This window comes from Epargyreus clarus, unplaced genomic scaffold (assembly GCF_041222505.1).
Source record: "Epargyreus clarus isolate Ecla_fem2 unplaced genomic scaffold, WU_Ecla_fem_2.2 ptg000023l, whole genome shotgun sequence".
NCBI lineage: Eukaryota > Metazoa > Arthropoda > Insecta > Lepidoptera > Hesperiidae > Epargyreus > Epargyreus clarus.
Genome location: NW_027332230.1, coordinates 15,383,211 through 15,410,631, shown reverse-complemented (window position 1 = coordinate 15,410,631; position 27,421 = coordinate 15,383,211). Strand labels below are relative to the sequence as shown.

Here is a 27,421-nt window from a genome sequence, read left to right as displayed (position 1 = left end):
AAGTATGTACTCAACCAACTTATATATATATATATTTTTATAATATAAGAATAGCAGACGAGCATGCACTCCACCTGATGGTAAGTCGCTACTGCCGCCCATGGACATCTGTAATCAACCCCAGATAGGATTAGATATTCCTACCTGAGGTCGGCCACAAATGCGCCGCTACCCCTGAGGACTAAGCTGGAACGCCTCGGAAAAGTCTGTCTCCCTTACCACACCCTTCAAACCGGAACACAGCAGCGCCTAACACTGCTGTTATTAGATAGAAATAGGTGTGGCGGCATATAAGTACCTACTGAATTCGGTTTTATTGTTCATAATTTTTTTATTAGAACCTATTTATATAAATATTTTATAATTTCATTTTTTTACATATCCGTATCGGAGTTTCGCCGTATATATCATATGCCTTCTAGTTGTTGGGAGAAACTTGTTCCCAGCATTGGGATTGTTATACCAAGCATAGCTCGCTGACAAAACTACTCTAATTATAATGTAAACATATGTAACTACTTAATTAAATATCGTAACTTCTAGAACAATCTTATCAGTACTTATAAGTTTATAACTAATAGTTTTGTGATGTAATTGTAATTATAATAAAGGCGCTCGATTCCCTTTCAATGGCCTTCATATCAAGCCGCGTTATGCAGTCAGCCTTGCATTTAGATCACCATCCGTAGTGAAACACAATTCTAGTGCAATATTAATGTTTTTATTTTATTAGTTATTTATTAGTATTGTGAATTTATCTTTGGGAATTTCAGTAGTTATGTTGAGTTTTGCCCTTAGGTTTCTCAGCAGACGTATTATTTTAGGATATCACCTTTAAGATTAAGCGATATTTGCTAAAGTTAGTGACCTGAGTGACAAAGTTAGTTCGATGGGCGGAAGCGACCACTTATCATTAGGAAGACAACATACTTTAGAGGTGGTAGAAATATTTGCATTGCGACTTCGGTGGCACCAACGCCACACTTACTTCTACTTATAACAGCACTGTTACGCGTGTTGTTTCGGTTCTGTACCCTTACCATGAGTTTTTACGTTTTGACATATATGACTGTTTTGGTATTTGTTTACGTATTGGCCCATACGATTTCCTAGTTCTGACACAATCCGCTAGGGGCGCTGATTGGAAATAGTATGGGCAAATACGTAAGCAAATACCAAAACAGTCATATTTATCAAAACGTAAAAACTTATGGTAAGGGTACTGTTGTGTTCGGTTTGAAGGTTCTAAGGGAGACATGCTTATCTGGGGCATTCCAACTTAGTTAACTAACTAGCTAACCTAACCGAAAGTTACTTCGATGGACGGAAGTGACTGTTGACTACAGAATTAGATAAAATGTATGTTCTTGAGCTACTCTCTATTATATATTATTATATTGACAGTTGTAAATTGTTTTTAATTATCTACCAATTGTACAAAATTTGCACGCCGACCCGGCAGAATGAGAGAAAATTTGTTGCTATAAGACCTTTGTTAACCTTATTCTATGCAAATAAAGAATATGAATTATGAATTATAAAAAAGTATGTGTATACCTAATCCCTTAACCTCTTACTAAATTAGGGAATAGAGTTGTCCAACACTGTTATTCCACTCAAGCACCCTAGCAAGTGTAGTATGTAATTACAAAACAAAGCTAGGTAACGTAACCTTCAGTCGGGTAGAGTAACGTTTGTGTGGGTAATTAATTCCAGAATTTGTAATGTTTGTTATTTTAAGACATTAGGTACCTAAATAATCGTTGTAATGCTAGATTGTTGTTGTTTTGGTGTAGACACGTGACTAATAATTTGATCTAAATTTTGAAACTTTGATATACCTACTTACTCTACTGTGAATTCTAATATGTATTTACACGGTATAACTACTTTTGATGACATGTGAAATTATGAAAATATTTTTTTTACAAAAATGTGAAGTATAAAATACCAATATGACGGCCTATAAATCATAGCGGTCACCACTGAATGAATTTAAATATTTAGTCCGGTCCTAGATCTAGTAGATATTTTTTATTATAATTTTGAAGGCGGAAGGATCTCACAAAGGATTTCAGTAGTAGTTTTATCTTTTAAGTCCAGCTTAATCTTTGAGGACGGCAAAGCATCTGTCAACCTTAGACCGGAATCTCGTTCTTGATAGATTTGGTAATAAGGATTTATATGCGGCATTGCACGTGGCCTTATAATAAACAGTCAAGATAAAAACCTTATAAAAAGAAAAAGAAACGCAACCGACAATAAAAAAGAAACGAAACTCAACGACAATAAGAAAAATAAAGACAAAATGGCTAGATAATATTTATACGGCTTACATCCGGTTTCTGTCGACTGATATTACACTTATTGCATTTAAGGTTTACGATCCAATTACCGGAGCTTTCTCTCGCAGGAACAATACTTGTTCTGCTCAAGTTTGAAATAAGCTTTAATTTATATTGTAAAGCTTTAAGCTAATATGAACAGATAGGATATAGGTTGTTGGTTTGAAATTCGGTCTCTCAATGCTTGGTCTCGATGGGTCCAAGGTTTAAATCTAAAACACGCCTATGATTTTTTGATGTAATGTGCGTTATCATCATCATCATCATCAACCCATTACTGTCCCACTGCTGGGCACGGGTCTCTTCTCAGAATGATAAGGATTAGGCCATAGTCTGCCGCGCTGGCCAAGTGCGTATTGGTAGACTTCACCTTTGAGATTTTTTTTATAAATCTCTCAGGAAGGCAGGTTTCCTCACGATGTTTTCCTTCACCGTTTTTGCAAGTGATAATTAATTTCTAATACGCACATAATTCAGAAAAATCAGAGGTGCGTGCCTGGGATTTGAACCTCGGACCCCTCGATTGATAGGACGAGTTACATAACTACTAGGCTATCACTGCCGTAATGTGCGTATCAGAAATGAATTGTTACTTGTTAATGATGACGGAAATTAATGATAAAGGCAGTGATAGCCTAGTGATTAAGAAACTCGGCCTCTTGATCGAGGGGTCCGAGGTTCAAATCCCAGGCACTCACCTCTGATATTTCAAAGTTATGTGCGTATTAGAAATTAATTATCACTTGCTTAAACGGTGTAGGAAAATATCGCGAGGAAACCTGCATACTTGGGAAATCTAAAAAAAAAGTTTTCAAAGGTATGTGAAGTCTACCAATACGCACCTGGGAAGCTGGGTGGACTATGGCCTAATCCTTCTCATTATGAGAGAAGAACCGTGCCCAGCAGTGGGATAGTAATAGGTTGATGATGAATGGTGACGGAAAACATTGCGAGAAAATTTGTAGTTTTGAGGGTGCTGTAAAAAAATAAACTAAACCTTTCTCACTTTGATGTGGGACTCGTATATAACAATAGGGTTCATGATGGATTACAAATAAATTTAAGTAAATGTCTTTTACAAAAAAAAACCCTTTCAACTTAGGTCATTTAGGGGTAATAACGTCTCTGAGGCTGACTCCGGGTATGAGCTCAATAGATTGATCAGGTAGACTGCATTTTCATTGTTTACTTTTGTGTAACATCATTTAACAAAACGTAACGGAGTGTTATGACATAACAATCCATCCCTAGATAAAGTATTTCATACATTTACACAATTACAGTATCAATTATATGCACACATGCATAGATAAACTATGTAGGTAATCTACACATTCACAAAATAACACTACTAAACATATGCACACGTTCACACGCACAAAAACGCTGCACGCTATTAAAGTCCATTTATCTCCACAGATCTGTGCACATCGAGGTTAATCGCAGATGTAACTCCTCTCTGCGTTACGCGATTGCTGTAGCAAAGCCGAATCGTGTCAAATATTAAGATTTATGTAAGCTGCTCTATTATGTAATATATATTATAAAGAATGATAGAACTACAATTTTACAATGATAGCCTACAAATTTGAAAGTACCACACGGATGAAAAGTATATAATTAAGTTGTGTGCGTTTTTATGTAATAGAAGTGGTAGAGATTGTGGTTAAGCTGATGTCAAGTAGTTACTGTCGTCGGACTGTAGCTAATCATACATATCAATTGCTACCCGGGAGCTACTTGGAAGTTAAAACTTTATGTATTACTCTTCATTCAGAATACCTACATAAAATCCTTCTCTGTATCGCAGGGGTAACGAAGAACACATGTGCTGGATGGTAGATGCCCTATGTGATAGCGATTGGGCTAATATTCAGTAGTCCCGATGGACACGGTCCTCCTTGGGCCACATCTCTGTACGGATGAATGGAGTTGGATCATGATGGATATGTAATGACATATACTCGCAATACTAGAGGGGTCACCAATGGCTTTAGACAAAAGCTCGTTAAAAATCTGTTTTGAAGAACCTCACGTTAAAGCGCTCCGGAAAACTCGGGTGGTAGATTCCACATTTTGCACGTTAGTGACAAAAAAAAACCTCCAAATACCCGCAAATACTGCCTGAAAGGTTTACCATCCTCTTCTAGCGTAAGATTGTGATGTATAACAAGCGCTCACAACATGGTCAATAACCGTACCTTACAATAAAATCACGCTCATCCACGAACCTAAGAGAGAGTACTGCAACAATTGCACGCGAAATGTAACCACAAACATTATTTGCGTAACCACCATTGTTCTAGAGAAAGTTGTCAATAGTTGTCATGCTATGATATAATGGTGTCATTTGATTTGCGGTCAGCTTATTGCCTTTTATATGCACACTTGCCGCCTTGTGGTAATTCGGTAGTAGATGATACATGAGTACTAACGAGTTGCAAGTGCCTCTATCGACCGTTATTAACTCTATATAAATTTTGCCTCAAAAATATCAAAATTTGAAAGTATATAGTATGAAGTATAATTTCATTTTGTTTCATATCATTTCTGATATAAGCTAAGAAATACTTTAGCCTCATACAAATGTACTCAGTGTTAACTAAGTAGGTATATAGCTTGATTTAGTCTTCAACAGTTAAAATAAAATAATGAATAACTTAAATGTGTGCTCAATACCTACATTTATAGTTGTTATATACATATATATATTGTTGTGTTTTGGTTTGAATTATGTAGCATTCCGGTTAGATGGGAAATACATTAAATTTTAGACTAGTCACTTAATTCATGTGCTTAAACCAAATTTCTAAAGTATAACTTGTACTTAATAATAATACATTTATAAATTTAAAAGCTTTATTTCTTACTTTCATTAAAATTCATCGTTAAATAAATATCACATTGAAAAACTTGTTAGGGTTAAAACTTAAAGTAGCTTAGACTAACTTACATATGTTTCTGTACTGTGTAACAAGTGTGGACGGAATTAGAAAAATGATGAGGCTAAAAAGTGGTTTAAGTGTGTAAAATAAATAAAAAATGTAATAGAAAAATAGAAGGTAATATACATAACAGATATGAGTAATAAACATTATAATATAAATATTACAAACTCATAATTTTACGCATAAATTTAAATACCTACCTTTGCCAAATTCCTGCTTACGTAAGTTAAATGATTTTCGGTATTTAAAAAAATATTACGCATATTCCAATTTAAACGTATAATGTCTTATTGTGGGACATGATGCATGTAACAATCAAGAGTGATAAATTGATATGTGAGACATTCACAAAAAATGTCGAACAAAACTTACTCTCAAAATGAGATGACATGTTTGTAAATGTATGGAATACATGTGATTTTGCGTCATCATTTATTGCTTAAGGGTTAATCAATACCTAGTCATAGGACACGGTCTATAAGGGGATACGGACGTGAAAGGTAAAAAATGGTATTATCTTATACAATTTCTATTACATGCAAAACTATTATATCAAAATTTTCGAATCATCTAAAAGTCTTGCTGCGAGTTTAGCTGTCAAATTACTAATATCGTTGATTTTCGAAAATTTCGTCCAAAATGGACTAAGTATTAGTCAACAATTCATAGTCGAAAATGCCCAAAGCTTCGGATGATATTACGGATTTCAAGTGAGGAAATGCTTTCACAACATACATACATAGAATAAATAAACTTAAAGAAGAAGAAACTTGAAGTATTTATAATTACGCAGTTAATTATATTTTTTGTTCAGTAGATATAGTAATAATGTCTTGTCAATATATGTCATTGCGAGGTATTTTAATTCTAAATAAGTTTTATATAAATCATCATCAACCCATTGTCCAACTGTTTTTAGTGCATGGGTACAAATATCTTGTCTGGGATTCGAATCCCGGTAGGGACCGGGGTAGGAGTGATTGCCACATACAGAGGGCTGTATGAGGCTATCACTCCTCTCTTAGTACTTATCCTAATACTACTTAATACTAATACATATAAAATAAAAAATAATGCTTAATTGGCTAAGATGATAATAGTATTTAAGTTGTCTTTTTAACTTAGTATACATTGATTTACACAATACACATGATTAATAGATTGTATTTCTTGTATTTTATCACGTCTTGATATCATAAACTTAATAAAATTATTTTATTGTCATTATGTCATATACAATTTATAGTCGACGAGACTTGCTTTCACTTAATTAAATAATAATGAATAAATTGTATATTATTTTAAAATATTTTTAACAATACATTTAATGTTAGTATTATCTTATGATATCACATTGTTATTACCGATTGTATAATTAAATAATACGAAAAATACATTTTTCTTCGCTATGTTTCATAAATAACATATAGAGAAGTCTATTGTGATATTTTATTTCTATTATGTAATTATTTGTTCCATCCATATTTTTCTTGTACATATTATGCATCACGTAAATATATTATACATTTCCAGTTTGGTTTCTTATATTTAAATGTACTTCTATACAATGGCAGCATGTTATCAGGTCTTATTTTAATTTGTCGTGGAAAGTCTTAGCCGGCTAACGTATCATTTAGTGCGATGGTACTATTGGCTACCATCTCTAGAACAGGTACAGTGTTGAATTTTCCAGCCATATTCTTAATAGACACGTAGGAGCCAGCGAATAGAGCGATGAGGGAGATGATGGAAATGAAGATGTTCTTCCACAGGATACAGTAGAATGGACCGAGGCCACGGTTCCATTTGTGGACGGTCTCGACCACAGCTGGTGTGAGGAGACCGAGGGTGGAGAGGAAGATGGCGCCACTGAGACCGATGAAAAGTTCCAGATCAGGGAACGCAGCAGCGATAGCCACTGTGGAGTTCAAATACATATTTGATAATGGTGTAAAGCAATAAAAGTAAGGACGTAAAATCTTTTCTTTCTATATACAGAAATACAAGTTATATTTGTGATAAATGATTATGCAGTTGATTTATTGTTTACATTTTTGTTCATGGTGTTTTAATTTTTTGTAAATTCTGGCAATATTTGTTCATAAAAAATCGAAAATTTCTTTTTAAAAATCAAAATACTTAGAATGAATTAAAAATTAAACTATATATTACATAATTTATGGTTACTTATAAGCTATCATATCGAACATATTTCATATCTTATTGTTATTACTGTCAAGTACTCAATTTTGTTAATACTTAGATTTTTTTTTAATATAATAATAATTTGATCGGCAATGATTTACCTGAGCCAACGACGACAACAGTTCTGATAGAGATCTGCGTGATGTTGTGGTATTGAACTGCGATCTTGTGGTGAATCTGTCTCCAGATCATCTCCATTGGCACGTAGAATTGCAAGCTGTAGGTGAAGAGGATAGCCAGCGCCATCAGGATTTTGGCGCTTTGAGCGATTCTAGAAAGGGATAAATAAACATCTTATGAAAGATAATGAAGGCTAGAATTGATAAAAGCTTGTAAATAAATTAATTATGTGAACTTTGATCAATTTCAGTGTTTTAATTAACCCTTTATTGTAATTACCGAAATAACTTTGTTATTAAAATATTGTAGGCAACAACATTTTAGTACAGTTACAGTTTAATGCAATTAAGCTACTTACACCAAACATAATATTATTGCAACAAGCTTTTGAAGTGCGATTTATTAAAAGGAATATTTATTGAACGTATAAAATTGCAATTTGTGACCGTGTAAAATTGTAAATTTCAAAGATTATTTCTACAGATAGAAAATTATGATGAGGCAATACTTACATTTCATCTTCAGGCAAATTCAGTGTTATACTGCCCCTAGCATTTTCTCCAAATTTGATGTAGCCGAAGAATCCAACAATGCCGTACAAAGTGATGACGATGGTCATAGCTACGTTTAGGACTCCAGGGCATCCGAGGAACTTCTCAGGTTTGGCCATATCGTTTTCAATCGGCATCACAACACCGATGCCTTCCATCGCGAAGATCACGGTACTGCAACGTAAATGATTTTGTTTCAATAAAAAGGTTACTGTTGATTGGATGTCTTACAATGTTCTTTGTGCTACCTGCTCGGTGAATACCCGAATATCCTTATTGAAATATTGGTCTCTTTTAACTGATTTGTGTTTTTCAGAAATTATTTTTCTGATAACGTGTGACTGGTTTTAGCAGCTCAAGGAAGATGTTTAAATGAAAACCTCTCATAAATATTTATTTACAACTTTACATCACAGGACACTGGTAATTAGGAACGATTTTCAGTGTATTCTTGCAGTGCAGTAGGTATGCATATTGATGATCAGACAGACCGTTAACTAGGTAAAGAAACACATATACGAATTGTTACGATTATGATATATGATACGTGACATTTATTAACTAACGAACCATATTTACCATTTGGTTTAAAAAGGCATATATAACAACCATGTCCTTTTAAACACTACTAAAATGTTTTTTACCTCTAATCATAATGCAGAAAAAAATAAATATTAAGCAGAATACTTTACTTATAATATTATTCAACTTTTAGATAATCGGAATTCCTATATCAATCACAGATATGCTAATTTGTATAACAGTTTACAATTAAAATTATTTTTAGTATCGAGCATGGGTAGTTCAGACGACTACAAGGGAGGGTAAGTCTCAATAGATAATGTAGCGGTTAATAGTTAGTATGACTTAGATATAACAGAAATACTTTGAACCGAAATGGAAGTAGATATCACTTCTGAATCTATTTCAAGTCTAGCGCTAGAGTTGGATGAGAAAGTTATTTAAACAACCCAATCCATCCGTCAGAAAATAATTAAGTGGACAGACAAAAGACAGTTCCCAAGGCTTCTTATAAGAGAATTGTTTCTCAGTCACCTTATGAGCTATGATTGTGTAGGCTTTGTGATATGAAATTGCATACGTAGGTTGGGTAATCATTCAGGTACCTTCAAACCTTCAGGTAGTCGGGTTGGTTATAAAAAAGTATGAAGAATCTTCACATGCTAATATGAGTAGGACAAGGTACATATTGTGTATACAATATACATTACATATGACGCTATTCAAAGTATTACTTAAATTTGGAATATGTACCAAGAAGTCTTAGAAGGAATCGACAGGATCAGTTTTTAATATTTTACCCCTTCGCAGTGAGACAAGTCGAAAAAGTATGACCCTAATAAATTGGTTCCGGGTAAAAGCTTAGTTGAGAAGATTGAGCAGAATAATTTTATCGCCGGTGAAGGAAAAATAATGCAAAAGGGATTTACAAAACAGCCGCGAGGTTCCGACTTGTCAGGTAATGAGATTGTGAAATACGAAAAATACGAATTTTAATGTAAGAGTTCTTTGAATTTTAATGTAGGAGTTTCCATTTGAATAAAATTTTATAAATAAAAAAATACAGGTCAGTAAAATCGCAAAATTTATAATAATATAAGTTATAATAATATATTAATTTGCCAGGTTTATAACCTTTAAATTAGGTCTCAGGGCTTGTACTCATTCGTGGCCGACTCACATATTATATACTCGTATGACCGTGGTAACGGACCTCAATTGCATTTAGAAATGGTTGTCTTATATGTTACCTAAGTTTGCCAGAATCCACATCCTTCCGCCGAAGCGGTAAAACTTGTAGGTTAACACATTATGGTTTTATAACCTTTCTTATCCTCGTCGGTACTTCAAAAACATAAAAAACTCATTTGCTATTTCGTAAATCGCTTCAAAGGTGCTATGCTACAACTACTATCGTGTTTCCTATAATAATATCAAGTGAATTATTTTATTGACATTGTAATAACTGATTTTGTTTTTGAATATGAATTTATTAAAATATTTATTAAATGACACGTATAAATTATGTAATTGACCTGACTTAGAGAATCTTGTAAATGTAATTTGAAACATATATTGATATAAAATTATGTTTGACATTTATGTGTGAATAGATAAGTAATAGGTAATGCTGTGTATACTAATTTATTACTTGATACTATAAAATAATTTTGACATACCTGACTATATATTTGCACGCCTTAATGGCAAAATAAGAGGATTCTATACTTTGTCTAAACACCTATTGTACCTTATTTAGCAAATAAAGATTATGATTATGAACTACTACAACTAATATAATAAGTAAGTGATGTAACACTTGTTTCTAAACTCACCTCATGAACAGCGGCCACTGGGTCACACTGGCCACCATGAGCCTCTCGGACGGGCTGGGCATATCACTGAAGAGGTAGTACATGGTGATCACGAAGCAGATGATGAGAAGAACGTTGGCGATAGCGGAGAAGGGTACCAGCCACTTCAGGTTCCGTATCTGACATATGAGGACTAATGGTACTAGAGTCAACGCGCAGTAGGTTTCTAGGGACAGCTTGTACTCGGGCACGTATTGGTCCAGCACCTGGAAATTTAAAGGGTTTAGTTTAATCAAAATACAGGTACATATATTACGACTAGTTGAATTAAACTAGTTAATTTGAAGGTTTTAGAATCCATTGTGGTTTGACTCTAACGGTACTACGGTAATACCTATTTTTCTCCGGTAATACCTATTTGTCTCCCTTACCACACCCTTCAAACCGGAACACAGCAGCGCTTAACACTGCTGTTATTAGGTAGAAATAGGTGTGGCGGTGGTGCCGGCGGAGTCGAACCACAAGGGTTCTACCACCTTTAAAACTTAATCATGAACTGAGGCTGAGTGGGCAGATATCTGCGTCGTATCAAATTTATCCTAAGAGGACGTTAACACGTGTCTGACCGACCTCAGATGGCACGGAATTCCCATTTAGGGTTGATTATGAGTGATTGATTACACGCGTGGGCGGCAAATATGGGTCACAATTGGTAAGAATGTTTGGTAACTAAATAATTACTTATTAAAGGTTTTTAACTTACTTTATTAAGTACTATGACGCGGGTAACTTTTTTGTATCGTTTTACCCGACTAAGGAGAGTAATGTTTTTCGGGCGTACCCCGTCTCATTCTTTGGTACGACCTACAGCTTGGTGGTTTTTAACATGATTTGTATAATGGCAGTAACATATAGATTTTGAGTAATTAGTTTTTCATTTTTATATCATTCGTTTTAAAAGATCTTACCTCTTTGAAGTTTTCAGCAATAAATACAATGTAGACACAAAGGGCAGCCAGGTATGTGCATGTGAGTGCGTAGTCTATGAAAGTCCTAAAAAAATTATAATATTTATTATAGTAGTACACATTAGGTTTCAAAGGTATTGTCAAGAAGTTATTCAAACTTTTTCAAAATGTATTCTTATTCACGTTAATTTAATTTCAAGACATAAACTCTTTAGAAATAAACTAATAAGGACATTGAACCTTTTCGACAGGAAGAAATTTGTTGGGGTCTATGTCGAGTAGGACCTTGGATGTATGTTTAGGTACTTACTTAGCAAAATTGGCCCACGGCCTTAGTCTTTTCGGACCATATTCGAAGGCGGCTCCGCAGGTTTCAGCAAATCCCATTGATGGCTTCTTAGCGTCCACACATACCTCTTGTGATGTTTTGACCTGTATTCGAAAAAGATAAATAATTAGCATAAAGAATAAATAATAAAATACTTTTCGCGGCGACCCATTCCGTGCCCCACCGCTGGACATAACTGGTTGTTCTCTATAAGTGGAAGAAAAGAATTGGCTACCCATTGGTGAATCAACCACGCTACCACAACGCTATTCCGATGGAGATGTAACCCACATCCCATGTTTTTTAAATCATCTTATGAGGCTAAACATGCCCCTCAAAGCACGATAGCACTTGCGAATATAAAACCACTATTGATCACTGATTCAACTCGATGGCACTCCACGTCATTAATTTCGTAACTAACTCAACACGTTACTACGATTGATAGGAAATATTATGGAATATCAAAAACAGTGATAGCCTAGTGGTTAAGAAAATTGGCCTCTTAATTGAGGGGTCAGGCATGCACCTTTGATTTTTAAAATTTATGTGCGTATTATAAATTAATTGCAACATGCGGTGAAGGAAAACATCGTGAAAAAACCTGCATACATCTTAAAATTTTGAAAGGTATGTGAATTCTACCAATTCGCACTTGGCTAGCGTGGTGGACTTAGGCCTAACCCTTCTCATTTTGAGAGGAAACCCGTGCTGAGCAGTGGGACAGTAATGGGTTGATGATTCAGGCATTTATTACAGCACAATACATCATACAATTACACGCGTAAATATAAAGAAAATGATAAATATAGATATTCAGAAGACCAAAGGTCTTATTAAAACACATAGGAATTTAGAGACGCATTTCAGAGAACCGTACAAGAAATGAAATGGGACAGAAAATAAAGATTAACTGTTAGGGTGTAGTAAAAACGAAAACAAACAGCTTCCCTTTTGTATTGAAACCTCAGATCAAAAAAGGACGACTAATTTCGGGACACCATATTGAAGCACAATTAGTGAACTTGTGTACACTAATTTTGTAGCGAACGATTACTATTGATATTGATAAAGCAAAAGGTTTATGTAATGTTAAATTACATTTTCCCATTGATGATACACGATCATTTGTATTTTATTCCAGGAGTTATATACACAACAAAGTAACGATTTATTTGAAACTATTCCTTATATTGCAATCGGAATTGTATGCATGACTCCACGTAATGCATCAAAATTTGGTACGGCACATTAGTTTCTTTAAGAGGCTGAGTCTATCTTTTTAGTCTGAGGTTATAAAGTATCAAATATATGTAAATGGACATCCGTAACGAATTCAAATACATCTCGAGCCTTGCCGAGAAAACAAGGAAGGCTGGAACTGAACATTTAAGATAACGAAAATGGTACGTTTTTCATAAATATATGTTAAAAATATGAATGATATTATGTAAAAAACTACAGAGTTAACGTATTAAATTCATTTTTGGAACTCTGTTAAGAAAGTTATGATGGTATACTTTGCCTACGGCCGACGGCAGCGCCGCATCATTTACGCTTTATAATAGCAATGTAACGTTTCTGAGTTTTAGCTTGAAAGACACGTAAAAAACAGATCGAGTGATTACAAACTCGGTCACTCGATCAGCATGTGCCAGGTGCAAATCACAGACATCTCTAATTTTTTAAGTCATTGAGTATTACAAATTAATTATCATTTCACGGTAAAGGAAAACAAGACGAGGAAGTAGCGTACGCTTGAGAGTTCTTAACGGAAAATTCTAAGTCTACGAATCCGCACTTGGCCAACGTGGTGGACTAGCCTTAATCTAAAAGGAGATTCGTACTCTGTAGTGGAACAATACTGGGTTAACCACTTTATGGTGGCGTTTTATTTTAATCAGGAGTAATAACGCATCTGTACATAAAAATAGATAAAAGAAAATATGACATGGAAATATACTTCTACAATATTGAAATAACAGCTGTATCAACTTCATTTTAAACACAAATACTGTACAATCAGAGCTGATACCAGATACAAAGTTTCGTAATATTCTGGGCTATAATTTCCTAGAACTTGGGAAAATGTTTAATTTCCCTCTTTGCAAGTTTGTTCTCTGTAATATTCTCTAGTAATATATTTTCATTTGAATACTAGTTTTTCAGCTAAATAACTTGTTCGCTTCAGTAAAGAAAGTTTATGAAAAACTGTTTTAATTTAAGGAAATTTCCGATCATGTTTAGACAACAACTTTTTCAAAGGAAGGAATTTAAATTTGAAACAGCTATTTTATTTAAAATAACATGCTCTTCACAAATTTCACGCTAAATGAAATATTTTTGCTTCGCTGAAAGATGGCTGTTTCTCAGAGAATGTTCGCGATATTATTTTACGAAAACAAATGTTTTCTGCAAGCAAGGAATATTTGTTTCAGATTTTGATAGGCTAATTGAACTTAACCTGTTTCTGGTACCCTACTGTTGAACATGAGTTGTTTCTTACAACTGCTATTACTGGACAAAAGCTTCACACCACAATTAAAGTAGGAATACTTTTCTAATATAATCGACATGCGCTCGAAAAACATACATGACACCTAATATAGTCACAGTACAAACACATTTAGATAGGAATCTTTTTTTTTCAAAACGATACAATAGGTTACAAATTCTGTGCTACCATTTTATCCTTGAAGTAAGGTAAAAGACCCTTTTTCCCAGGGGTGTCGTAAAAGACGAATCCGGGAAATAAACAGGATATTTGGCCGAACACAACAACTTGTTTGTAGTTGCCTCTTCCATCAAAAAGTTTTATTAACTTAATAAACACTATCAAAGTTACTTAACACTTATACGGACTGAGACTGAGAAGGTATTTAACCTATTGTAAAAGATCTAATAAATGTCTCACGTATTACAAAATTATTTCGAATATTCTATCAGGGTTCGATTCTGAAGTCCTAATAATTGCAGTACTAGGCGCTGTTGTGTTCTAGTTTGAAGGGTGTTTGAAGGGTTTGATTTCTCGTTCGAAGGGTCTGATAAGGGAGATAGACTTACAAGAGGTATCCTAATGTAGTCCTCTGCAACAACGTATTAGTGGCCAACTTCAGGTATAATTGCAAACTTATTAAGTATGTTATGTAATGTTATGAAAATAAATGTGGCGACAGTGCAACTAAAGACGTTTTATGAGGATTCTCTTCCACCTGTACTTAATAATTACAGCTAAACTTATAAATATGTAAATGTAAAAATGCCTAATTATAGAATATGAATAATGCGATTTATTTAAATAGGCAGTTAACACTACTTTTATTCATTAGACGCAAGGTAATGAGAAAGTTGTATTTCTATTTTCGTAACTATATTTGGGTGAAATCGGGCTAAATTTAAATTCAGGAGCCCGCATGGAAAATGTTTAATTGTAATTTGCATATATTGGTTACATTCAGTAGTTATTCTGTTATCTCTGTGGAGTGTATGAAAATCAGCTGCCGTGATCCAATCTCGTTTTTTTTCTGATCTCCGGAACCCTATTCATAGACTTTAGCTGGCAACACTCGATTATGTATTATGTTTGTTTGTATTTTCATTTTATTATATTTAGTGTTTATATATTTTGTTTAACTTTATTTCTTAAGAAAAAATTATTCATAAGTAATTTCGTTTGGATTTTTGTATGTATGTTTTTGGATTTCATTGTTTATTATGTAATACAATTTGTTGTTGTTGCTTAAGTTCTTCAAATAAATAATTTATCTATCTATGTAGTTATTTTGTGTGTGTATACGATGCGTTTCGATTGCTCTGAGATGATCGACCGAGCTCTCGAATTCAATTCAATTCGACGTTCAGGACGCCCATCCTCTGAATGCCGTACATATGAGGAATGTCTGAATTCCTCTCATACAATTCACCCCATTTCGCACTCGTAAATGCAGCGCCACTGAATTTTAAAAATGAATTCGATATTTCATCGCGTATTCAGCTTCGTTATACGTTCCACAACCCTTTATCTGTCCTATTTTTGGGTACAAGTAATGGAAAATGGTGTGAAGTATTTTTTACCATGATTTCACAATGCAGAATAGTGGAAGAAAGAACGGGTGTTCGTGTTTTCTGATATGTCGAATGTTTTTAAAATCGTCCAAATGGCTTTCAAACAAGTGGATAAGAAAAAACTAATGCCTTAACGTGACGTTCTAAGTTAGGAAACGCGCATATTTAACCATTTACTGTCACATACCCAACTCCTGACCGCGGACCTTGCTTAATTTATATTGAAGATTAAAAAGACGCTTTCTACACTCACAATGCCCCACTAGGATTCTCTACGGCGTGGGCGCCATGGACACACACAAAGACGAATATACAAAAACCCAGACCCAGAACAAATCTCAAAATTCATCATTCAGATGTCTGTCTGGCCGGGGATCGAATCCGGGAGCCTTTATATTAGGGAGTATATTATTCGGAAGTTTTTTGTACCTAACATGCTTTTATTTTATACTTACTAAAATATAAACACAATGTGTGCAAATGAAGCCCACTATAAGCGTGCCGACGGCGCCTACAACTAGTCCAGCATTCTTGAAGGCTGCCGGCATTGCCAGGATACCAGATCCTAGGGAGGACTTCAACAAATGTACTAGTGAGCCTGACGTTCTGAAACAAAATATTTTATATTTTAGCCTTTAAAAATTGCATAAAACACAGAATTTTAATGCATAATACTATCTTTTTATCATAATATAATAATGAAGTACCTACTAAGATTCTAAAATATTGTTATATTATTTATGAGGCCGATTCTAATACAGAACAAAATTATATAATAAGGTGTACCTATCCAGTTCTGATAGATTTATTGACGAATGAAACATGGTCATAAAACGTAGGTGTAATAGAAAAATAGTAGTAGCAGTTTTCAGAAACGTTAGGTAAATCGATAATAGATGGCGCTACTTGTTGGTGCTCATTACAAATCGAACGATTTTGTGTTTCGACTCCGGTCGTACCACCGCCACACCTATTTCTGCCTCATAACAGCAGCGTTAAGCACTGCTGTATTCTGGTTTGAAGGGTGTGGTAAGGGAGACATACTTTTCCGAGGCGTTCCAGCTCCTCCTCAGGCTTTCCCTCAGGGGTAGCGGCGAGCTTGTGGCCGACGTCAGTTAGGAATATCTAAACCTATCTGTGGTTGATTACAGATGTCCATGGGCGGCAGTAGCCACTTATCATCAAGAGGACTGCATGCTCCTCTGCTACTCCCATGTTATAAAAATAATAATTAGTTATCAATTTATATAACCGTCTTTGAATCCAGAATATTATAAATAAGCTGTATTAAAATAATATGTACTAATATGTTTCTCTTAACGGTGCGTGTTGGTCACTCAAGAACATTCGCACAGATTGTCAGTGTTCCAAATGATATGACCAGACTACTGCCTTATCATGCTAATTCTTAAAGCCATGTCGGTGAGCTTTATACATCAGATTTTATCAGTACAAATTCTGTCACGTAACGAAACACAGCTTAGATTCCTCTAAAGCATGCTGACTGCTTCAGAGGTCTTCGATACCTTAACAGTATATACAGTGAACTATTAGGTACATATTCAATCTATTTCGTTTTTTTCTTTAAGTTTTAAATATCAAGCGTGTCTCATAAAAAAGTAATTACTTAAGTAAGTAATTCCCAAATTTACTTTTGTAATTTTAGTAGTTAATAGAGACGAAATTGGAAACTTAAATTTTATGCACGTTTGAAACTTGCCGCAAACTGCAAACCCCTGCGAAAGTTTTAATTAATTTAAACAAAAAAAAGACTAAAACACTCTGTCCATACATTTGAATTTGTGACACTTTGTTGAGGTTTGACAAACATGTGGCTGAATGAATCTACAAAATCACATCTACTGACATTCTTTGCACGTATATTTCAACATAACTAGGAGGTACCACACCAACTGTAGCACAAATTGCATGTGATTATTCTTATTTAATAACAAGTATGAGAAATAAAACTATTGTTTGCTTTATAGATTATATTATCTTTAATTGTCTACATTGCAAAAAAGCTCGCCAATAGTTTTGTCAATTATCTTTATTGGCTATTCATCTGTCTCATGGCTCAATCATTTTATATTAAACAGTTATGCAATGACGTTGGCTGTCTACAATTCTTTTTATGCGCAACTTCTACGCATTTGTCTTTTTCCACAATTGTGGTGGGTCTGGAGCTAACTTCACCACGCTGGTCTAATTGGTGATGGGAAATAACGACTTAATAAAATCTAATGTTTTCTATTACCCTCCTGCTAGGTTTAGCGACCTATTTTTCGAGGGCGAAACTTTCAAATCGTGGCCTATCTCGGCGCTGCGTAGTGGACTCTAGTATCTCCAAAGGAACGGAATCGGGGTCCTCTTTGCGCAATGCCCCCTAGGCTTCGCCATGGTGAGCAAGAAGTTGGCCATGCGACCACACATACCGCCGTCCTTCCCGGGGTCGCTGGCCAGGTTCTTACTTTCGCCGCCTGCAACCCCAGATGCCCCGTTTTAGGCGCGACACGCAGATATTGTAACCATAATCTGGTCCCGAAATTATGGAAACAAATGTTTTACGACACACCCTTGAAACCACGGAAGTGCGCATGGACTTTAATCCCTGGCGGTTATCCATCCAAGTTAGCACTTGGAGCCTGATGTTGCATTACATTGCATATTAGTTATGATTTACCCATTGACACAATCCGCGTAGCTATGTGCTTATAGACATTAAGTTGAAGTTATATACGCAATAATGACAGTGTTTATGGTATATCGTATTATGTATGAGGCAATTCAACTCCTTCCATTATAATTAACTTATGAACTTAGAGAGAAATTGCTTTAATTATGTAAGGGAGCTATGTAACTCAAAACCTCCCTGTTTTTGAAAGTTTTTTTTCTGACTCTACTTTTGTGTTCACTCACACTAATGCAAAACTCAGACTGCGCGGACTATACCTAAATGACTCAAGGTTAGAATATAGACATCGGTAAAATATGGATCCTTAGACTTTTTTAGTTGCTATGTCTCACAAATACGAAGATAATTACTAAATTACAACCGAATTGTTTTGAGCATAAAATTTTGCGTTCGGAGAGAAACGTTTAATGTTAATTGTAAATTCTGTTGATAATTTTTCGAAACAAATCTCCATTTAAAAGTTCATGCTTGGAAGTACTGTCCAAGTACCATTATTTACTTTGTGCTACTGGTATGTAGTAAAAAGAACGTATAATAAATAGAAGTGGCAGAAGTTACACATAAACTTTATGTACTTTGTCGTAAATCCATTACTGTCTCCCTGTTGGTCACGGGTCTTCCTCGAGGTAAAGATATGTTTAGGTTATTGTAGTGTCTGATTGTGGATTGGTAGACTCCACACATCATTGAGAACCATTTTTAGAACTCATAGGTGTGCAGGTCGCTCTATATTTTCGTTTATCATCTGAGCATACTCTAAATTCGAACCTTGAACATTGAGTTCTTTCTCTCTGCGGATTAATTTGAACTGTGTCATTTAAATATAATTAACTATTTTTCAAACCAGAGCAGGCCATAATTATCGCTACAAAGTAAAAAATAGGTAAAACGCCGGCACAAATTGACACATTTTAAATTAAAATTGATTCATAGTTAATCGTTATTCAGAAGAGATGAAACTTCCTAACTTAGTTAATCTAATTCTATCTGCCACGATCCAATATCCGGGATCGATTACAGAGCAGCTGTTGTCTGGAGTATTACGAAATTATTATTTAGCCCAGCAGTGTTATCGTACTAATTTGCTTTGATATTATTAATTTCAAGTCTAGTAATACTACATTATTTTCATATTCAAAGGAGATTGGTATATAAAAATAATTATTTTAAAAATGGCAGTAACACTATCTGTTCGTTTGCGCTGAATGATAAATATTATGTAATTCAAAGTACAATGTCTCTGTCTGTCCGTTTGTGCATTTATTCCAAATTCGCAGGTCATAAAAAATGCAGAAAGACTACGATAACAGGTCGCGGCGATGTAAGTAATGTAACAGGAAAGAAACAGCGAAATTAAAAATATATAAATAATTACTTAGTGCGAATGAACGCTTGAGTTTGGCCAATACCTTAATGACACAAGGTTAGATTATATTGTACTATACGTAAACATAAAATATTAGATCGATATTTTTTTTGTTATATTTTGAATTCAAATGAATATTGCTCACAATAACACAATAAATACGCTTTCTACACTCACAGCGCCACACTAGGATTACCTGTATCGTGGGTGCCATGGACACACACAGAGACAAATACACAAACACCCAGACCCAGAAACAGAAACCTAAATTCATTTAGATTTCTGTCTGGCCGGGGATCGAACCCAGGATCCTCGGCGCGTCAGATCGGTATGGTAACCGCTCCGGTACGCGAGTCGTCGCGGTCGATAGACTTTTTTTAGTTAATTTTTTCATAAAATATAACTAAATGTATCGCATTAAATGTTATACAATTAAATTACACTTCTATTGTATATTTGATCTGTGGGTATTTTGTTCCCCTCTTTTGATGGATAGAATGAGCTTGGGAGTTCTGTAGCCTCCGGGTCGAAAATTGCTTATTGAATTTGTATTCCCAAAATGGTGTCTATTTTGGAAGAGTTTAATAGCTCCAAATAGAATGAAATGCCTTTACGAGGATATCATCAATGTAATTGTTATAACCCCTCGAAATTCTGTATAAAGTATACAACAAAGATGGTATGTAATACAGGGCTATATGTAAAATAATAATAACCTTGGAATTATATTTCTGTCATCATAAGCAAACACTAAAAATAGACATTTAATTTTTATGCTGTGCTGTCTGACTCTTTTTAGATCTATAATTTGTAGTAAGTTATAACGTATATTGTAGTCTAACACTATTAGACTGCAATTCATAAGTTTCATTCGTAGGTTACGTACGACTAATCCACACAAAATGAAGAAGAAGACAAAATAATTATCATAATCATCATCATCATCAACTCAATACTGTCCCACTGCTGGGCGGGTCTCCTCTCAGAATGAGAAGGATTAGGCCATAGTCCACCGCGCTGGCCAAGTGCGTATTGGTAGACTTCACATACCTTTGGGGTTTTTTTTTAATCTCAGGTATGCAGGTTTCCTCACGATGTTTTCCTTCACCGTTCTAGCAAGTGATAATTAATTTCTAATACGCACATAATTTCGAAAAATTAGAGGTGCGTGCCTGGGATTTGAACCTCGGACCCCTCGATCGAGAGGCCGAGTTTCTTAACCACTAGGCTATCACTGACAAAATAATAAATGTAGACAAAATAAAATGTAAACGGCCTACACATTAATGTTATTAGTATTACTAACTAATATGACTTGCTAACAAGTTTATAAAAGTGGTAATTGTGTTATTTCGGTTATCCAAAACTTTTTGTAGCAAGTTCCAAACGAAAAAGTTGGCTACAAAACTTGAATCGGAATATCCTTGTTATATAAGTATGTTTTCCGGTAAAAGGCTGTTGTTATTCAGAGATCGTATCGTCATTGCCGAATTACTGCAATATTTTTGATATTTTCTTTAGGAAATTTTATATCTCTTTGCGTCGTAATTTTGTGTTATAGTAAACGAATTTGGCATATTTCTGGGTAAGAGAGCAGTTGAGATTAATTTATATTAACAGCTTTTGTTGTCAAGGCGGTTATGTATACAAATAAATAAAATTGAAGTGTCTGTTTGTAATGTCAAAATAAAAGCATTTTTCTTATAGAACTTGAAGGAGTATGGGGTACTTATAACAAAAAAAATGTTTGTCTTTCGGTTTATTACTGCTAATCTTCGAAATGGCAGGACTGACTTTGAGGGACTTTCACTGGCAGTTAGCTGATGAAATAAGATCTACGAGTACTCGTACATTAAATTACTTTTTGTGCGTTTTCATATGCCTATTGTAAATAAACTATCACTCGTTTTAAATATGACGGAAACGTATGAACACCCTATCACCAACGTTTTTATGTATATAGCTACTCCATATATATAAATATATAAATAAATATATATGGAGTAGCAGACGAGCATGCGATCCACCTGATGGTAAGTGGCTACTGTCGCCCATTGACATCTGTAACCGACTACAGATAGGATTATATATTCGTTCCAGAGGACGGCCGCAGATACGCCCCTACCTGAGGTCTAAGCTGGAACACCTCGGAAAAGTATGTCTTCCTTACCAACTTCAAACCAGAACACAGCAGCACTTAACATTGCTGTCATAAGGCAGAAATAGGTGTGACGGTGCCGCCGCCGGAGTCGAACCACAAAGGGTTCTACCTTCAAAATTATGTAGGTATACCAATTCGTACTTACCGGACTTCAAAACTACATAATAATGTATTAAAGTAGTTATAACTTGTGTGAAAAGAATAAAAATGTATTAAATAATAACCTGTTTAGATTTACCCGTGTTTAGATTTCGGACAGGGAATAAATTAAAGCAATGGAAATTTAAATGTCCCTTCACATAAATCAAAAGTATATCTTTTTATCTTGCTTTATCATAATAATGTGTTTAGGTCTGATTTTTTTTGGGTTGCCGCTTTTTAAATTTAATCGCATTATTTTTTATGCTATGGATATTGCGATGTTCAACATAAATTCTTGTCATCCAGAGGTTTTATCCTTGGCGTAAGAGACTTACTCGTATGTTAGCAATAGGATTAGTCATTTAATATGTAACGGGAACAATGCGCGAATCAAGCGATTCTTATATGCGAAAATTTACAAATTTCAATCTTTGGTAGGCATAACATTGGATAGATTGATTATTAACGACGGGTATAGTCCGCGTAAAACTGCTAGCCCGCTCTGAATATAGAAATGAATTGCGCCATAGCAAATTGTATGACTAGTGACTACATCTACTCGCAATTTCAGAGCGGACTAGTAATTTGGCGTGGACTATAATAGTAAATTCATCAAGCATCTTATTCAGTTTAAATTGGCAGATCTTTACTATTTCAATTACGTTTAAGTAACTACAAATGAAAATGTATACTTACGAAGTGGGATGCTCTACTCTTCTGTGCTCGAAGGGGTTGTATGCCTTTTCATTGATAACTTCTTTAGAGCCCAAACTTAGTGTTGACTGAAAGCCTGGGTTAGCTGCTAGATTCGCTCTGAAAATAAAGTATTTTTTTTGTTTAGAGATTATTTGTTTTGGCATTTTGAAATACCAAACTGGTAACGGTGCCTCATCAATATGTATAATGAACATAGAATTTGAGACCTATTTAAGGTCGTGCTGTATTGTTAACCTTGAGGAATAAAATAACCGACCCCTGTGTTCTTAGTTGGTTCCTGTTGTGTGGTAAGTCTTTGCTTTCTAGAAGGTTTTACTTTAAAACTCATGTAAATTTACTATTGTAGATAACAGAGATATGCATGAGCAATAAAAAATTGAATTTGAATTTGAATTTGATTATTTTAGGTGAAGTTCTAATAATATATTTTTTTAATACTTGCATCATGCATACTTTAAGACGAATAACTTCTGGAAAACTCTTACTTGTATCGAATACCTATGTAATTATAAATAACATGAAACATTTATTAAAATCAACTGAATATATTCAGAAATGACCATTAATTAAGTATTTCATTAATAACAATACCTTAATTCTTGATAATTAAATTGATTAATGCTAAATACTTACGTGGAATTGAAGTTATCTAAAATAATGGTCCCTTTCTTTTCTTCGTGCCCCATTTTGTCAGGTTATTCTGGAACAATAAAATGAATATTTATGAGTCTATTTCCATGCAAATTTCTTATTCAGATGACATACGAGTATAGCCGAACTCTATGAAGAATTTGACTGCGTACATTAGTACTTTATTAAGGAAATCGCTTAACATAATTCGATAATTAAGATAATATTCACACTTTGAATCATTATCGTCGGCCTATTGTTATACTTTTGTGACTATGAGCAGTCTTAAGTGGAGATTGAAGTCGAAGTGAAGTTTGGTAGACACAAGCCACTACGAACATTGTGGAAAATTTTATTTTATACTTTTATTTCATTATTTAAACGTCATCTTTCCAAAAAATGGTAGCTGTTTATGTCATGATCGATTCATTTTTATTCCACTGCTAGGCATGGGTCGTAGAGCAAAAATCTTGTAGGATATGGTCCCTAAAATGTGGGCTATCTTTTAGGGACGATACACATAAAAATTGTTGTACGGAAGCCTCCGTGAGGGAGTTCACCTCGTACTTGGCAACTTATTAAAAGACACGGAAAACTTGGAATACGTGGCGCATTGTAAGGCACGTTACGACAGGCAGCGATTGCAATTTTGGTGATGTGTCAACACTTCGGTCCTTACATTTAAACCAGTGGTAATTATTATCTAATACGCACATACTCTAGTGTCAGAGGCCTAACTTCAAACAACTAAACTATACCTACTTAGAAAGACGAAATTTAAACCACTCGGTAACTAGGTCACATTACTATTACCATCAATTAAATGCAATAAAAATGTATTAACTGAGGTAGTTATTAAAAAACTGGTTTTTAATTAACTTGACATGAAGACGGTCACAGTCAATATTATAATTAATCGATACGACCGAGTGATGAAAAGGTTACCTTGAGATATTCAGTTTAAGGGCAATATAAAAATTTACATTATAAACGAGGTAATGCATCGCTTATTCTTAAGGTTTCCTTATAAAAATGTTATCATTAAGCCATTACTGTATTACTACTAGGTACTCTGTTCCCAGAATATGAAGGGCTTAGGCCATAGTCTACTAAGTTGGCCAAGTGCGGATTATAAGACTTCTCAAGATTTCAGCATTAGTGTAAGTGGCTACTGCCGTCCATGAAGATCTGTAATCAACCCCAGATAGGATTAGATGTTCCTATTTGAGGTCGGCCACTGATGCGCCGCTACCCCTGAGGACTAAGCTAGAACGGTTCGGAAAAGTATGTCTCTCTTACCACACCCTTAAGCTAGAACACAGCAGCGTTTAACTCTATTGTTATGAGGCAGAATAGGTGTGGCGGTGGTATCACCGGAGTCGATCTACAATAGGTTCTGCCACCTTAATGATAATATACGGAACTCTATTTACTTATGTATCGCATTGACTCGTCTCATTTTAAATGCGGGAAAATTTTTGCCGATTTATCTAGAGCTCAATGAATATTTATAAGCAGTAAAATTAAAAATACATTCTTTCCTCTGGTTGATCGTGATGTAAATTTTGAGGTAAATACTTTTATGAGTTCTTCGTAATTTTATTCATATTTATTTCCTCCACAAAAGGATATAAATATTAAGTGGTACATTTAGTGCTAAATTTTATACTGGTTTCTTAGTAAGCTATTAAATTCTCAGTATTCAAATCAGATTTAGGATATATGTTCAGGGTTTTTGCAAAACGTAGGTAAATCAAACGACGTACATTAAAAAACTATTTAAAGAAAATATTTATATCACACTAAGGTTCCTTACATCTTTGGAGCCATGGACACACAAAGTTAAGTAGACAAAGACCCAGACCCAGAATATAAATTTTCCTCCATTTCTCCCCATCATGTAGTTACGAGTATGTTTGCATAGCAAGGAATTAAATCCGAAACTCCTTGCTTGGCATGTCGCTGTACTTGTTAAAATGTATTAATTTTGTGTTTTTATTATTTACTTCACAGTTGAGTATAAACACATGAAACTGCTGCAATAACTAAACTAATTCAAATGTGCAGCGTATGTAAGATAACTTGGGACATTTATTTATTTTATAAAATGTATTATTTCCATAATATAAACAAGATACAATAATTACTATAATGGCTGCTTCCGACAGTCAGCGAATTCACGGATTTATGTACGAACGCCGGACATCTACGAGGCCAATGACGCACGTCGGTCTGGCGTACGAGAGATTTGAAGTTAGTTTGCAAATCTAAAACGCAAGGTGAAAGAGATGCAAAGTGAGAGAACGCAATATACCTTTACTGACGCACGGCTTACTGACGCTCGGCAGATCTGATTTACCGCGACAAACTCGTCCGTGTCACCGCATACGAAAATCTTTCCACGGTCCGTCCGCAATATCGTAGACCATGGGAAGCCAGTATAACGTTTCCCAATACGTCGCAAATGTCATACGAGCAATTTGATGTATTGGAAATATTACGCAGATAAAAATAATAATGGTGTTCTTACCTCTACGGGGACAACGTAATACAATGTAAGGAACGAAGATATACAGTATCTGGATTATACACTTATTCGCTTTTGGATTATTTTTATTTTATTATCGTTAAGAAAAATATGAAAGTATACCTATTGTGTACTCCGCGTGTAGTGTGTTACACAATTAGGATCATCATCATCATCAGCAACCCATTACTGTCCCACTGCTGGGCACGGGTCTCCTCTCATACTGAGAAGGATTAGGCCATAGTTCACCGCGCGGGCCAAGAGCGTATTGGTAAACTTCACATACCTTTGAGATTTTTTTTTATAAATCTCTCAGATATGCAGGTTTCCTCACGATGTTTTCCTTCATCGTTTAGCAAGTGATAATAAATTTCTAATACGCACATAACTTTGAAAATTCAGAGGTGCGTGCCTAGGATTTGAACCTCGGACCCCTCGATCGAGAGACCGAGTTTCTAAACCACTAGGCTATCACTGCTCAATTAGGATAATGATTTGATACTGGTTTGAAGGGTGTGGTAAGGGAGACATACTTACCCAAGGCTTTTAAGGGGCGGCAACGCATTTGTGGCTCACATCAGGTAGGACTTTTACCTTATGAAGTTGGTTACAGTTGTCCATGGGCGGCAGTAGCTACTTACCATCAGGTGAACTGATTGCTTGTTTGTTACTTCAATATTATAAAAAAACTCCTCAAGACATTTTGACTGCATAACATTGAAACATTTTCTAACAACATGTGGTCAAATATCTCAGAAACAAAAATAAAATGTTTCGGTCTGTTTATTTTCCGCATTCTCAGCCAGTGAGTTTGATTCAAGTGATTCTTAGAAAAATAACGTTTTATCTGCAAAGTTAATAATATGTACATAAGTAAATATTTGGCATCAGCGGAAACTTCAATAACAGCTTAAATATATACTTTTGAAGATGCTAATTAAATTGATTTCTAGACATAGAACAGAATCTTGTAATGCAAATATCACACTATAACTTTATATTGGTAGGTATTATGTGTATAGCACTTGTGGGTTGTATTTTGTAAACCTTATAGGTAAAAAGTAGGATACATAGTCGATCAAGTTAGCATTCTTTTTTAAAATCAATTTGTTGTCCTCCTACTTGTTTATATGTCACATCTGGGCGAAAAATATCTACATCCGTGTAAGCTTGTCTGCTTGACGGATTGCGCTATCGAAATGACTGACGACGGCTCCCTTTTTTGGGGACAACGATCGGTCGGGACTCGTCGGTCCGTTTTTAGTCAAGGACCGGTTCGATGGCGCCGATTTCACTGATTGGTAAGGTCAAGGAACGA

The 27,421-nt window shown here is 34.8% G+C and overlaps 1 protein-coding gene across 1 annotated transcript in view; it reads right to left on the bottom strand.

Annotated features, from left to right (window-relative positions):
- Window positions 1-5,186: 5,186 nt before the first annotated feature.
- Window positions 5,187-27,421, bottom strand: part of LOC140751614 (proton-coupled amino acid transporter-like protein acs) — a 68,551-nt gene continuing 46,316 nt past the window's right edge. Inside the window, exons 2-10 of the mRNA XM_073085583.1 lie at window positions 23,580-23,646; window positions 22,926-23,042; window positions 16,322-16,472; window positions 11,784-11,905; window positions 11,474-11,558; window positions 10,527-10,771; window positions 8,131-8,343; window positions 7,600-7,769; window positions 5,187-7,211 (exon numbers count right to left, since the gene is read on the bottom strand). Of these exons, the coding sequence (XP_072941684.1) occupies window positions 6,907-7,211; window positions 7,600-7,769; window positions 8,131-8,343; window positions 10,527-10,771; window positions 11,474-11,558; window positions 11,784-11,905; window positions 16,322-16,472; window positions 22,926-23,042; window positions 23,580-23,632 (1,461 nt within the window). The 5' untranslated portion in view covers window positions 23,633-23,646 and the 3' untranslated portion in view covers window positions 5,187-6,906. The remainder of the gene's footprint in view (window positions 7,212-7,599; window positions 7,770-8,130; window positions 8,344-10,526; window positions 10,772-11,473; window positions 11,559-11,783; window positions 11,906-16,321; window positions 16,473-22,925; window positions 23,043-23,579; window positions 23,647-27,421) is intronic.